A 13,364-nucleotide genomic window follows, 5' to 3' on the forward strand; every position below is an offset into this window, starting at 1 on the left:
TAATTCCATTATTTTGCTCTATAGTTGTTTTTTCATAGTATTCTGAGCAAGATGTAGTAGTCGGATATAAGGGGGTCCCTAAACCATTTTTTTAAACCAAACAAAATGTTGATATTGTACATTTCATTCACAATTTCCTTTCACTGGGATGTCTGGCCCACACTTTTTATAACCCCCCCCCACCCCCCCTCCAGTGCTTCCCAGTTGGCTCTATTTCTCCTTTGCATTGATTGGACTCCTCTTTGTCTCCGATAGCTGGCCTCTGAGTTGTCAGCTGCGTCAGGATTAAAAGCTATTAGTTCTGCATCAATGCCGCTACAAGTGTGCTCCTGAGATTGATAGAGTGGCTCCGTTCCACCAGTGGGGGCGGAGATGTGAGGGAGAACCAGCTCACACATCTGACAACAGTCACCTAAAGGCATTCTGGCCTTCAGTTTGTTTTAGATGTTTGAATTGTTTTGTAATCAAATGGATTTAAAGCTCTGCATATGTCTAGGATAATAATATATACAGTACCTGGAAGTCTGGTGATATATCTAAAAAGTTTGACCCATTCTCCTATTTCAGAATCCATGTACCCCCTTTGTCTAGCTGGGTTGGGGTCAATTATAATTGTAATCGCACAACTGATAATGAAATACAATGATGGTGTAATTAGTGAGGATGTAGGAGGCCAACCTTCTCACCGTTAACTCTTCCTACATCGTTTGTTCCATTTTGACAAAGAAGCTATCAAAAAATTCTCAAAGTTTCAGAGATTTATGCTTGTACTTTTATAATTTGTAACTTTTTGAAATGATTTATATCCCATTCATTTCTATTGGAAATTTCCAGCCCTTCATTCCCAGCCATTCTTCAACCAGTCAACCTTTACCATGTTCAGCTACTATCTTCAACCTTTTTAACCCATTTCAACCTTATTGCTAATGTTCAGTTAAAGCTAGATGAATGCTAATGCTAGGTTAATGCCAATGCTAGGTTAACGCTAACTTTAGGCTAATGCTAACGCTAGGTTAATGTTAACATTAGGTTAATGCTAGGTTAACGCTAGGCTAACGCTAGGTTAATGCTAACACTAGGCTAATGGTAATACTAGTTTAACACTAATGCTAGGCTAATGCTAAGGTTAGGTTAGTGTTAATGCGAGCTTAGTGTTAATGGTAGCTAATGCTAATACTAGGTAATGCTAATGCTAGCTAATGCTAGTACTAGGTAATATTAATGCTAATTGATTTTTAGCTGATTTGATTTTTATTGTATTTTACAGCTGGTTTAAGACCTGTTATCATAAGAGATGCTAACAGAAAGCTAACATAAGAGGAATGTTAACTTTTATTAGGTTGTTTACTTTAGGCTCTGTAATTGTGGTTGAACTGTAGTAATTGAGTTGTAACTGAACATAGGTAATTGAAAAAGTAATTGTAACTGAAAAATGTAATTAACCCCAACCCTGTTGTCTAGATACAACATTTTGCTCAGAATACTATAAAAACAACAACTCTAGACCATAATGAGTGGAATGAAACAGTATTTAGTGCCTCCTGAATAGATTTCTACACTTTTTTTTATTATTTCTGGTCATCTCCCACCTGGTGTGGGACTTTTCAGGTCATGTTTTAATTAAAATCATATTATAATTATCATTTTAACCAAAAATACACATTTTAAAGTACCCATATTTTTTAATGCTTTTATTTGCTAATTTTCCACCCTCTTTCGAGTACCCTCTATATTGCCATCGAGCACCTCTATTTGATAAACACTGATTTAAAAGACCCAGTTTAAAGAAATCAGGGCTTGTCAAAAAAGGTCATTTTCAAAAAGTAAAAAAAAATGTCAAATGTCTGTTGTTGGTTTTTTTATGATTTTCACACTCTTTAAAAGGTTCTAATGCGACTGGGACTTTTCCACCCGTTAAGGTCATGTTCAAGTATTTCTTCCATCACTGTAGTGCTGTCACAAAACGGCTAGCTTTGCTAATTCCCCATAGCGAGCTATTATTTAATGTCAGCATATTTTCACAGCCACATAATTTGTTTCATTTGTCCGGTGACATGTCTCAGATGAGGTGAGAACCTGAAACGTGCTGTCGACTCAGCCTAAACATGTTTCTGAGACCTTGGGTTAGAAAAATAAAACACTGGTCACATGCAGTTGAATAATCAGGTTTTTTAATATGCACACCTAAAACACCACACACGGACACATTAAGTTGAGGTAATATCTGATCCTTAAATTGAGCTTTGTATGGTTCTATGTAACACAGCAGCTCATTAATGTGCTGTAAAGCAGTGTACCTCAGTTCTACATGTCCCAATTGCAAACAAATCCAGGTGTTTATTGCACTTGTCACATTCTCACACTGCCCTCGTATTTCATTGCAGGGAATTGTCGGCTACTTTGACATTTTCTTTGACAAAGGCTGCAGCAACAACAAGGTAAGCAGTGGCAACAGCCAAGCCATTTAACGCAAACTCAATTACGTTCACGCTTTGTCGTGTTCCTCCTCCTGGAGGCGTTTCGCTGGCAATCGACGGACGTCCTCGTCGACTGCTGATACAAGCACTTATACCAGCAGAGCCGGCCAGTCGGAAAAGCCAATGCCAAGCTCTGTGAGCAGCACCGACATGCCTCTTAATTGCACGTCCTATTGTACCTGAGACTCCAGCTGCATGCAGTAGATGTGCCAGTAAATTATCATCATCACTCACAGCAATGTACCTCTGGATGATCACTGGTTAAAAAAAAATAACACATTGAAAGCATTACTTCATTATTCTTATCAACAAAACATTATTAACACTATTAATATGCAATTTAATGTTTAGAAGTGGATGTAACTTTGTTGAAACTCCAATGTAAAGTTGTGCCCTTCCATGAAAAATGTGAACTTCTCAAGTGACTTCGACGCTGTTGCGACATCCAATCGGCGTTGACTTTCTCTCTACGTCACTGTCTGTAGAACCAGAGGGCTGTACACCTCTTAACCTTACTGGGGCCAAAATTAAAGTAGCATACTCCTTGAATAAGCCTTTTTCAGGAATATTTAATTTTTTTGGGATGAGGCAAATTTATTAATCTATGAGGCTGAAACTGTCTTTATCTGATTTTTTTTTAAAAATGTCCCTAGTAGCTTTACCTTCAAAGATAAACTATTTGGTCTTTTTAAATACATTTTTCAAGAAATATGTATTAATCAAATTCAGTGATTGTGCTAATGTTATGGCCAGTAAAGCAGGCTTTGCATCACACCTTTTTCTGTAGCGTATAGTGACAAACTACCTAATCTTAGGCCCTGTTGACACGAGAGTTTTGTTGCGTTTTGACGGCGCATTTACATGGCAACGGCGTTTTGGTGCTTGAAAACATAACTGAACTTTTTGAAAACGCTACTCCCTCCTTGTCTGTGTAAACAGGAAAATGAAACTTCCTGTATCACGGGATCAGCTTTAATCAGACCTACAAAGTTCGACCTGAACCGGCCCGAAGCGTCAGAATATGGCCTGTACCTAAATAACGCTGATTTCTCTTTAATCCTGAACCCATTGCTGCTGACACTATTCACATCTGTACACGCCGTGCACCTGTAGGCGAGTTTTTTAATAACTGCATTACACTGTAAACTGGCAGCTTCATGTGATGCGACAGACGCTATGTAGAGGTTTGCTGCTGTAACACACTCAGCTCAAAGAGCTGCTCTCTACACACATGTAACACACACAGCAACAGAACTAGTCAAAAACTAGTCCTTTATGCATTTTATAGCAACATTCATTAATGTACCAGAGTACAGCCATGCATTCACCTCCTCAGCAAACATTTGTGCGTCATCTCACGCTTATTGAAACACATCACCTTCACCGTGCAGCGTCAGACCAGAGTCCATGCTAAAAAGATAGAAATGAAGCGCGACCCTGGGTTTGGTCAAATATCTCTCAGAAGTAGTGCAGCACTGTGATTATCGTCAGATTTCTCCTGTGATCCAAGTGATGGTGAAGTAAATTTACACTTTGTTGGAGAGATACAGTTTGACTCCAAAGAGTGATGCAGGGGTGGGAACCTCTGGGTGCCTCACGATACGGCACGATACACGATACAAAGCTCACGATAACGATGTGACGACACTGCGATTATGGATATATTGGTCAGAAATCAATCTACGATAATTTATGACATAAGAAAAAAAGATTAAGTGAAAAAATACAATTTTTATTTTATATCTCTGAAAGACAATAAATTGAAAAAGTGTCCAATGAACAGTGACACTATTTTAGTGCAACATTTCTCTAAATAAGTGTCAACATACCAATGTAAATGAATAAGTATCTCCAATAGTGCTTTCTGTAAACAAAAAATAGGGTCTTTTTTACCACTGACACCATTATAGTGAAATATTCCAGTCAACAATATATTGGTTCCTTCAACAAACAGTGACAACATTTCTGTGAAGACCTACCTGCACATTTTAGTGAAGAAGCAGAAAAGGTTTTGAAAAAAAAAATAATAATTCAAATCGACACTTAGCGCGAGCATATCGATAATTGATTGTGCGAAAAAAATATTGCGATATATCTCCGTATCGAGATATTGTCACACTCCTACACACAAACTTGTGTTGGTTTGATTTTGCAATGAACCAAAATAAGCAACCATCTATTGACCTGGTACGTAAACTACATCGTTTTGATGCTTCCAGTGGTTTCATGTAAATGGAGATCATTTTGAGAACGTTGCCGTGTGAACGTGGAACTTTTTGGAAACAAAAAACGTAAACAGAAGCAGAACGTTTTTGTTTAAACAGGTCCTTAATCTATTAAAACCCAAAAAGGTGGTAATTATCATCATATTCATTCCTGATTTTTATGTAAATAACTTTATGACAGGAAGATTAAAGCATTCTGAATAATTTCCATTTTAATGTTAAATGTTTAATGTTCATTTTGGTTTAGTGTCAAATTGTCTGTTTTTTCTTCCTGTTACCACTCTAGGTGATGTTCTCCACAGGCCCTCAGGTCACTAAAACACACTGGAAACAAACGCTTTTCCTCCTGGAGACGCCGATGGACGTCCGAGCAGGTTAGAAAGCATGCGACCAATCAGCACAAACCATTTGGTAATAACCATTTAAAAGACTTCAGGTGAGAGCTTGCCTTTGATATTAAACACACAGTGACGTTGCCATGTGAATTTCTTTTTCAACTCGTGTGTCTGCGGTGGAGCTGCAGTCAGACAACCTGACACCTGTTATCTGTCACCTACGGTGACGCTAGTGGATTAAAACAAATCGCATTCAGCCATCAGCATGTAAACCTTTATCTGATTCCTGCGTGGAAGCCTCTGAATCATGACACATTAGAAGAGAAGTGTCCACGAAAACAGTTTACAGTGTGGCTGAGTCAGCAGATACAGTAACTGGTACAGCTTTCCTCAGGCACAGATGTTTCCATCTTCTTACTTAAAACTCTGCAGCTTCAGTCAAACAAAACGGCATGTGATTGAGATGTTTAGGTTGGTTTTATGTGTTTTGTTTTGTAGTAAACGTGTCATCGATTGACTAAAGTTAACAGCCTGAAGCAATAGTAAGGATTCACTGTAGGGGATGTAATAAAGTAAGTTCAAGGTAAATATTTAATCATTAGATAAGAAAATAAATAAATGTGAATTTTAATTATTAACTTTCTTGTACTTCTGGAGACAGTACTGTAGATACATGTGCAAGCAAAAAAAATGAAAATTAAAAACATTTAATGCATTAGAATAAAACAAAAAATCAACAGAAAACAAAACAAATGATGGAAAACTTGAAAGGATTCTCTGCAGTGCCAAAGATGTACCCGATACAAGACCGAGGAGCGTGATTCCTCAAGATTGGCTGGTGAACGTGGTGTGATGAGGGCGGTCTGGGCATCTCGCCTGAGGATTTTGCCCTCATGACCCCAGCCCAGGATAAGCAAAGGGCAACAGAAAGAAAACAGAACTCTATTTGTTCATAAATAACTAGCAGGCTAGTTACCATGACGACCTTATTTATATCTATCTGGAGATGAGCCTTAGCTGTTAATATCATACGCACTGCTTCTAGTACCATTTTGAACATGACATTTAAAGAACATACAACAGTTAGTACCGACAAACATTCCACGAGTGCTGATATACAGTAACAACAGCACCGGGACTTCTTACAGATCATATCACTCCACCGTACTACTGATCTAAATACCATCAATTACCATTACTCTTAATGCACAATTTTGATTTTTTTTTTCTTTCAAAAACTCAGATTCTTTTGCGTGTGGTCGTTCATATTACATATTAAATGCGTTTTCAGTCAGTTTGGAGTATGAACGGAAGAAGAGGTCCTAAGGTGACCCATATTTCAAGGTGTTTACGGAAGTAAATATGAAGGCGTCCATTGTAGGACTGTGTGTCACACTGAGAAATGTTCTTTCCAACAGAAGTCAGCACTTTATAACTTTAGGGAGAGTGGAAAAGAAGAGAACCAAGTTTTTTTCCTCTCGCCGTTTGCTGTGATGGATGCTAGAACTTTACAACGGACTGTTTGGATGTGGATTCAGAGTCAACAGGTCATAGTCTCTCATCACTTATTACCGATTACTAATAAAATGTGCTTGTAGAACTGTTGTATCAAAGGGTCGTGCTATTGTGTGAAATATCATCACAGGTGTGATTATCTACGACCGAATCACACCTGTGCGTGAAGCGTTACACATTCCGAGATATCTTTAGCTTTGCAACACTTAGGAGTCTCTAAATCCCCCGAAATGTCCGTGAGGAGGTTCTGTGCCCAACACCAGCTAAAGCGAAAAGAACATGTTTCGGATGCACAGTTGGAAGCAGCGATCTTGTCATGCCAAACTGCCGTTAGCATAGCCATTAGCATCGGATGAGAGTACACTTACGGGTCACGTAATTTGGCAAATCGGTAATGGAGAAAACAAATAAAGGTGTTCGTTTTCCATTTTTCATTTTCTGTACCCAAGCAAAGAGCTTAAATTTGAAAAACAAGGCATTTTCTGTTTTTTCATTTTGGTTTTGGAAACAAATATCAAATAATGAGTTTTTTTTTTTTTTCATTTTTCATGTTTTTGTAACGAATGATACACAGATTGTCCTCTTGTGTCCCATTGTAAGACCTTTACACGCAATGAAAGATCTGTTAATTATTGATTGAATTCACCTCCAAATATCTTCTGCTTATTGTGATAATTCATTTCTTCATGAGTCTGTCTACCTGGTCCAAGGAGGACACAGCTCTGTGTCAGCCCAAACTACACTTTAGTCTGATTCCTTTGTATTTGTGCATTATCCTAATATTAATCATACTTCCATCCACTGATTGTCCAGCAGTCTGCTGGACGATCAGATATTAACAGAATCCCACTGTAATACATAGGACCAAAGCTCTTGATTTCCACCTCTTGACCCCGTTCCAAAGCACAGGGGTGATAAACTGTTGATGGAGAGCTTTTGGCTGTGCAGGGTCACATTACTGTGTAAGAAGGTGTAGAGGACAACCGTAGGCTCATGCGTTCCAGAAATGATGCCACATAAATCAAACATAAAACATTTGTTAGTTCGTTTACTGGTTGAACTTTTGTAATCGAAAAACATTCTGCTGTAAGTGATAGTGAACGTAAAGAGTCGTGAGTTTGGGTGTGTGTGGAATGTTCAAACCAAGCAATGCAAGCAGAAGAAGTTAAAAAAAGAAGCTATTAATGTGTTTGCTGTGATCCAACACTTTAACAGTCCCCAGCCTCCTCCAGGGGCCGTAAAGCAGGAATAGAGTTTTAACAACATTGGCTGCTATAGAATACTTTACAACACTCGCATACTTGCATTGTAAACTCCCTGTTGGCTTTAGGAGAATCTTTTTAAAATCCTCCAGAACAAGATCAACTCTATCTTACACACACAGTGTCCTCTGGTCCTGGTTATCTACTGCTTTATTATCCTTTGGGTCAATCTGACCCCATCCAATATTTAGCATTAAAACAGCTCAACTAGTCTGGGACACTGTGATGTTCTATGTCTATATCCTGTTCTGTTGGTCCTTCTGTCCACTAACCCCAACCAGTCGACGCAGATGGCTGCCACCTCTGAACCTGGTTCTAACGGAGATTTCTTCCTGTTGAAAGGGAGTTGTTTTTTCCCACTGTCACTAAATGCTTGTTCATGTGGATCTTGTTGGATTTTCTCTTTCTTATTATTCATTTTATATTTTGCTAAGTGCATTGAGATGATTTTGTTGTAACTTGTGCTATACAAATAAAGTTGAATTGAAGTGAATAGTCTGCACACACACTCTTTCTTGAAAATGTCCCTTTGGAAAAGGTTTACTGTCAATGAGGTTTTGGAACAGCTCTTTCACAGTGAAAGTGACATCGAGGACAATGTGTCTGAGACAGAGGAATGGGTTGAGGAGGATCCTGATTTTTAGGCATTCTCATCTGAAGTAGTAAATAAATATGTTTATTAGAGAAAGGGGGGGGGGGGGTCACCAACATCACTCAATATGGTTCAGTCTGTCAGATGGATGACAGATTTTCAAGATACACTAACTCTCAAACTGAATGTTTGGCCTGATGGTGGTGGTAGAGAACATGTCAAGGTTTTTAATTATCAAAGGGTTATTTATGTATTCAACAAATAATCAAAGTGCCTGACACAAAAACTTGGTCAACAATTTTCTGAAAATCACTTCCTGGAGGCAAATATTCCCGGGATCAAATTGACCCCAAGGGTAAAATGTGTTAGTAATATTTGAGGTTAATAAGAGGGTTAACTCCTTCATTTCTGGTGAAGCTCTGCAGCCAGTGCTTTGGTGTGAAATCTCTGGCTTCTGTGATTTATTGTTGGAGAGACTGAATCCTATTTGATGCATTTGTACGGGGTGCAGCAGTAATTAACTGTGATGCGGGGCTTCAGTGGGAGGTGCTGGCTGTAGAGGGAACGGACGCATCGGCCCGGAACAAAACATCCCAGCGAATCCTCCCGCCTGGCATTGTAATAAATTAAACAGCGGATCATTTGTCATGCTCTGCTGTGTTTGTGTAGCTCTTGTATTGAAGAGGAGGAGCTTTTTTTCCCCTTTGTTTTACCTTCCTAATGTTCACCAGAGTGAGTCCTGTGGTTATGGGGGTTCAGCAGTCTCCCAGTGTTAACTGTTCACAGGCCCCAAACATTGAGTTTTTTACCCAGGCTTCCATTGGTCCCTCGCTTCCCTGCCTACTTCCTTCCTCATTAGTGTTGTAGCTTCGCTCCTTGATTTCTTTAAGTCTCCTTTATCTTTAACTTCCACTTCCTGTTTGGGTCCCAGCCAGGGTTGGGGTCAATTCATAATTGTAATTGCATATTTGATGATTAATTAAAATTATATTAAAATTAATTGTAATCTTAAAAATCTGTTGGTTTCTTAACTGTAATTGAGTTTAGGTAATTGTAAATGCCAAAATTTAACACAAAAGTTAGCGATATTATAATACAATTACAATTTATATATAAGTATTAAAATATGTTCCAGATCAAGATTTCCCACATTTTGACCATTGTGAGCCCAGTGCATGCTGGGTACTAGTGTTAAACTATGGATCTACAAATCCAGTTAAGTGCTCAAAATGTAAATGACAACAGTTTAAATGAATCACCATGCGACTCGTGTAATTTCATGGGGGAAGGCGATGGGCTGCTGCTGTAGGCCTGGTGCTTAATGGCAACAGCACGGTGATGTACGACGTGGCACTGGGAGCCTGGCTACGTTCCCACTCTCATTTCCACACATGGTTAAACTCCTTCTCCCAGCATCAGAGTGGCCAGTTTACTGAAGGCAGAGTTGCCTGTTGTGTGGGGAGTTTCCATTGAGTGATTACAGCAGAGCTGCTGTAGCTGCAGCACGACTGAATAAACACTCGCTGTTGCTGCTTGTACCAACGCTCCAGCACTTCATTCTAAACCATGAGGGACTGGGACTGTTTAATATCAACCTATTCAGCTTCACTAAAGGTCGTCCACACAGTGCTGATATATCCTGCTCAAGTAGACGTACTGCTACTTGATTGAAATTGTACATAAGTACAAGTAAGTCCTTCATAAAATACTTAAGTATAAGTAAAAAGTAGCTCAATTAAATAGAACTCAAAGTAAAAGTTACTAGTTACTTTCACACCCCCATGTTTATTTTTGGTATGAAATTTTGCCACGTTTCCCTTACATACAGTAAACATCTTATGTAGAAACTTAAAAAAAGAAAGAGACCAAATCTTGCACAATTGGAACTGAATTTATTTTCCACAAAGGCATCTGTATAAAATAAAACACTAATTAATTAATTCAATTCAAAATAAACAAAATATTTTCAGCCTCTAAGTATAGCTAAATGTATGAATTCTAAAACAGTGCCATGTGTGTAACAACAATATAATCGGTAGAAACCACGACCTGAACCATAGAAAGTGGCTTTGATCAGAAATGGCTCGACTAAGATCATATGATTACGTTCAAAGTCCTGAGGTCAGCACTTTATAAAGAGCCATAAAACGGAAATAAAATAATAATAATTTAGTCAGTAATGGTTGTGTGCAGAATAATAAATAAATAATAATAATAATAATAATAATGAATTACTTCTTTCAAAATGTACTAAAGAATAAGTTCTCAACTGGTCTCATTCTGGGACCCACATTTAGTCATTGAGTCCCACTTTTTTTTTTAGAATTCAACCAACCAAATTTAGTTTTTCAAAAATAGCTATTGAAAACACACACGTAATCTTTTTTAAAACATAAATCTATATCTTTTCTGTGCAACATGCATGTTTCAGGGTTTTTAGTATCACCCCAATGACAAAGATCACTGCATACATCCCGCCATCTACAATGTTTCAATCATCTGTTGCACACTGTGCAGTGAAGTGCCCGATCCAGAGCGTGGCGCTCTGCGATGGTGTCGTTGTCATGGTAACCAGAAAGACGTGACAGCAGCGATGGCAACGTTTGACTGGAGAAATCTCCACAGTCAGCGTTTTCTTTTTTCCTTCCTTCCCCTCGTCCTCCTTTAACCTCCAGCACTGGAAGACGATTGTTTTTCTGTTTGGTTAAACATTCGTTTACCTCCAGCTGTCAAACACAAAGTAATCAGACTCATTATTAGTCATAATACGCTGCATCTTTTCTCCGGCCCTCGATTACTGAAGCGTTGTAGTTACGGCGCACTTCCTCGTGCCATCTGGAGATCACATCTCATCAGCATTCATGGACGTGCACGCTCTTATTAACATACATTAAACCACATTGCCTTTACAGACATCATCATTTCTTTAGGCTCCACTGCATTTCTACTGCTGGTACTGCAGAGGTCTGAGCTGCATAGCGCCAGCCCTGCAGCAGCAGGAGCATCAATAACGCTTCACCGTAATCAGCGGCTAATCATCTGACTTTATTCCATCATGAGCACTGTGATCACTGCAGAAGTGCTCTGCAAACTTGATTCTAATGAAATTAATTGCCTGAAAATACTGTAATGAGAACAGGGACAAAATGCATCCACTTGTGCTGGAACAAATTATCTGAATGAAACAGGCACAGAATCAAACGCACGTGGTCAGTTTTTGATCAAATAACAGGTAGAAACTGGATTAACATTGATTGCAGTAAATGTATTTGTCAATGCAGGTTCTTCAACTTTTGTAGGGCCTCGATTTTCCATAATCTTTGGAGTCGAACATAATAAATAGAATTCCCATTCTGACCATACCGGCCAAGTTTTGGATTTGATGCTACGAGCCGTCCCACCACCAATCTAAAATACCCACTGTTCATTTTGTTAAGTGACCTCGAGCCCGAACAACAACTAAACACAATTAGGTGATTAGAATGTAAGTAAGTCATTTATTTATAAAGCACTTTAGCAGATAAAATCACAAAGTGCTGTGAAGATACAAGTGCAACATCATAATAGAATAATAAAAGATGGGTGCATATACATCATAACAGCAGCATCATAAAAGGATAAAAAAAAACATTTAAATCCAGTCTTCAACAGTTTCTTAAAAGTGACCACACAGTTGAGCTCCCTGAGAGACGTGCAGGTCATTCCAGAGTCTGGGGGCCACAGCTGGAACGCCAGGTCTCCTCAGGTTTAGGAGACCCCTACCTGAAGACCGAAGGCTTCACCTTGAAGTGTAGGGGCACAACAAGTCTGAGATATATTGAGAGGCCTGACCATGTAACGCTCGGAAAGTAAGAACTAATATTTTATATTCTATTCGAAACTTAACTGGGAGCCAGTGCAGAGTAGAAAGAATGGGGTGATGTGGGATGTTTCTGGCAGCAGCGTTCTGAACGATCTGGAGTCTGTTTAGGGTCGACTTATTAAAACAAGTGAAAACAGAATTACAGTAGTCAATGCGCGATGATATAAACGCATGTATGACCAGTTTGATAACGGATGCCTCACTTTTGAGATATTTCTCAGGTGATAAAAACAGTTTTTAGTCAGTGACCCTCCAAAGACATTGCTTTGTGGTTGGCCTACCTTTGTTAACAACGGAATACTGTGAACATTCCTACGTTATAATATAGCCTAAATCAGAATCTGAAACTGTGAGCTCCTTCAACGCTAGTGGATAAACACTTGTTAAATACTACATATTTATCTGTTCACTTTATATTTTCAACATGCAACATTTTCATTTATGTCCCTATTTACTAGCCCCTAACAACTTTAAATAATTGTGTAACATGTGGTTAAAATGTAACCACTATGCAATAATTTTTTTTAAACATATCTTATCACAGGGGTGTCTAACCTAACTCATCTTAGTTCAGGGGCCTCAGATTTTAGGTGGGTAAACAAACAATTTCAACAATAATTTACCCAAGTTTGCACTATAATGTATAAATGATACATAAAGTATGTGAAGTGCAGACAATTATCCAAGCAATAAGTGACCCGTATCAGTCCCTGTAGGATTTTCTCTTTTACATTTCATTGATTTTGTGACCAATTTTTTTTTTTTTTTTTAATTTGGGAAATTATGAGAAACTATTGCAGGAAAATTGAGTCTTTTAAACCAATTGAGATTTAAATGACCACAGTCATGCGATTAAAAAGCATGGGAAAATTGCCATCCTCCAAATATTGTGGAGTTTTTATTGAATCAGTTGTATTTAGAATGGCGGCGGGCGATATCTGCAACTGCATTATTTGTTAATGTACACAGTAACTTTTTCTTGCTGGCCGAATTGGAGGGTCTTGAAGGGCCGGATTTGGCCCCCGGGCCTCGAGTTTGACATGTCTTATCACAACCCATTTATTTCAGGCTTTAAATCCTTTACACTTTTTTGAAA

The 13,364-nt window shown here is 38.6% G+C and overlaps 1 protein-coding gene across 1 annotated transcript in view; it reads left to right on the top strand.

The window, feature by feature from the left end:
• LOC114457054 (protein arginine N-methyltransferase 3-like) overlaps positions 1-13,364 on the top strand; it is a 76,688-nt gene that overhangs the window by 62,637 nt on the left and 687 nt on the right. Inside the window, exons 14-15 of the mRNA XM_028439091.1 lie at positions 2,385-2,438; positions 4,989-5,076. Of these exons, the coding sequence (XP_028294892.1) occupies positions 2,385-2,438; positions 4,989-5,076 (142 nt within the window). The remainder of the gene's footprint in view (positions 1-2,384; positions 2,439-4,988; positions 5,077-13,364) is intronic.

This window comes from Gouania willdenowi, chromosome 3 (assembly GCF_900634775.1).
Source record: "Gouania willdenowi chromosome 3, fGouWil2.1, whole genome shotgun sequence".
Taxonomy (NCBI): Eukaryota; Metazoa; Chordata; class Actinopteri; order Blenniiformes; family Gobiesocidae; genus Gouania; species Gouania willdenowi.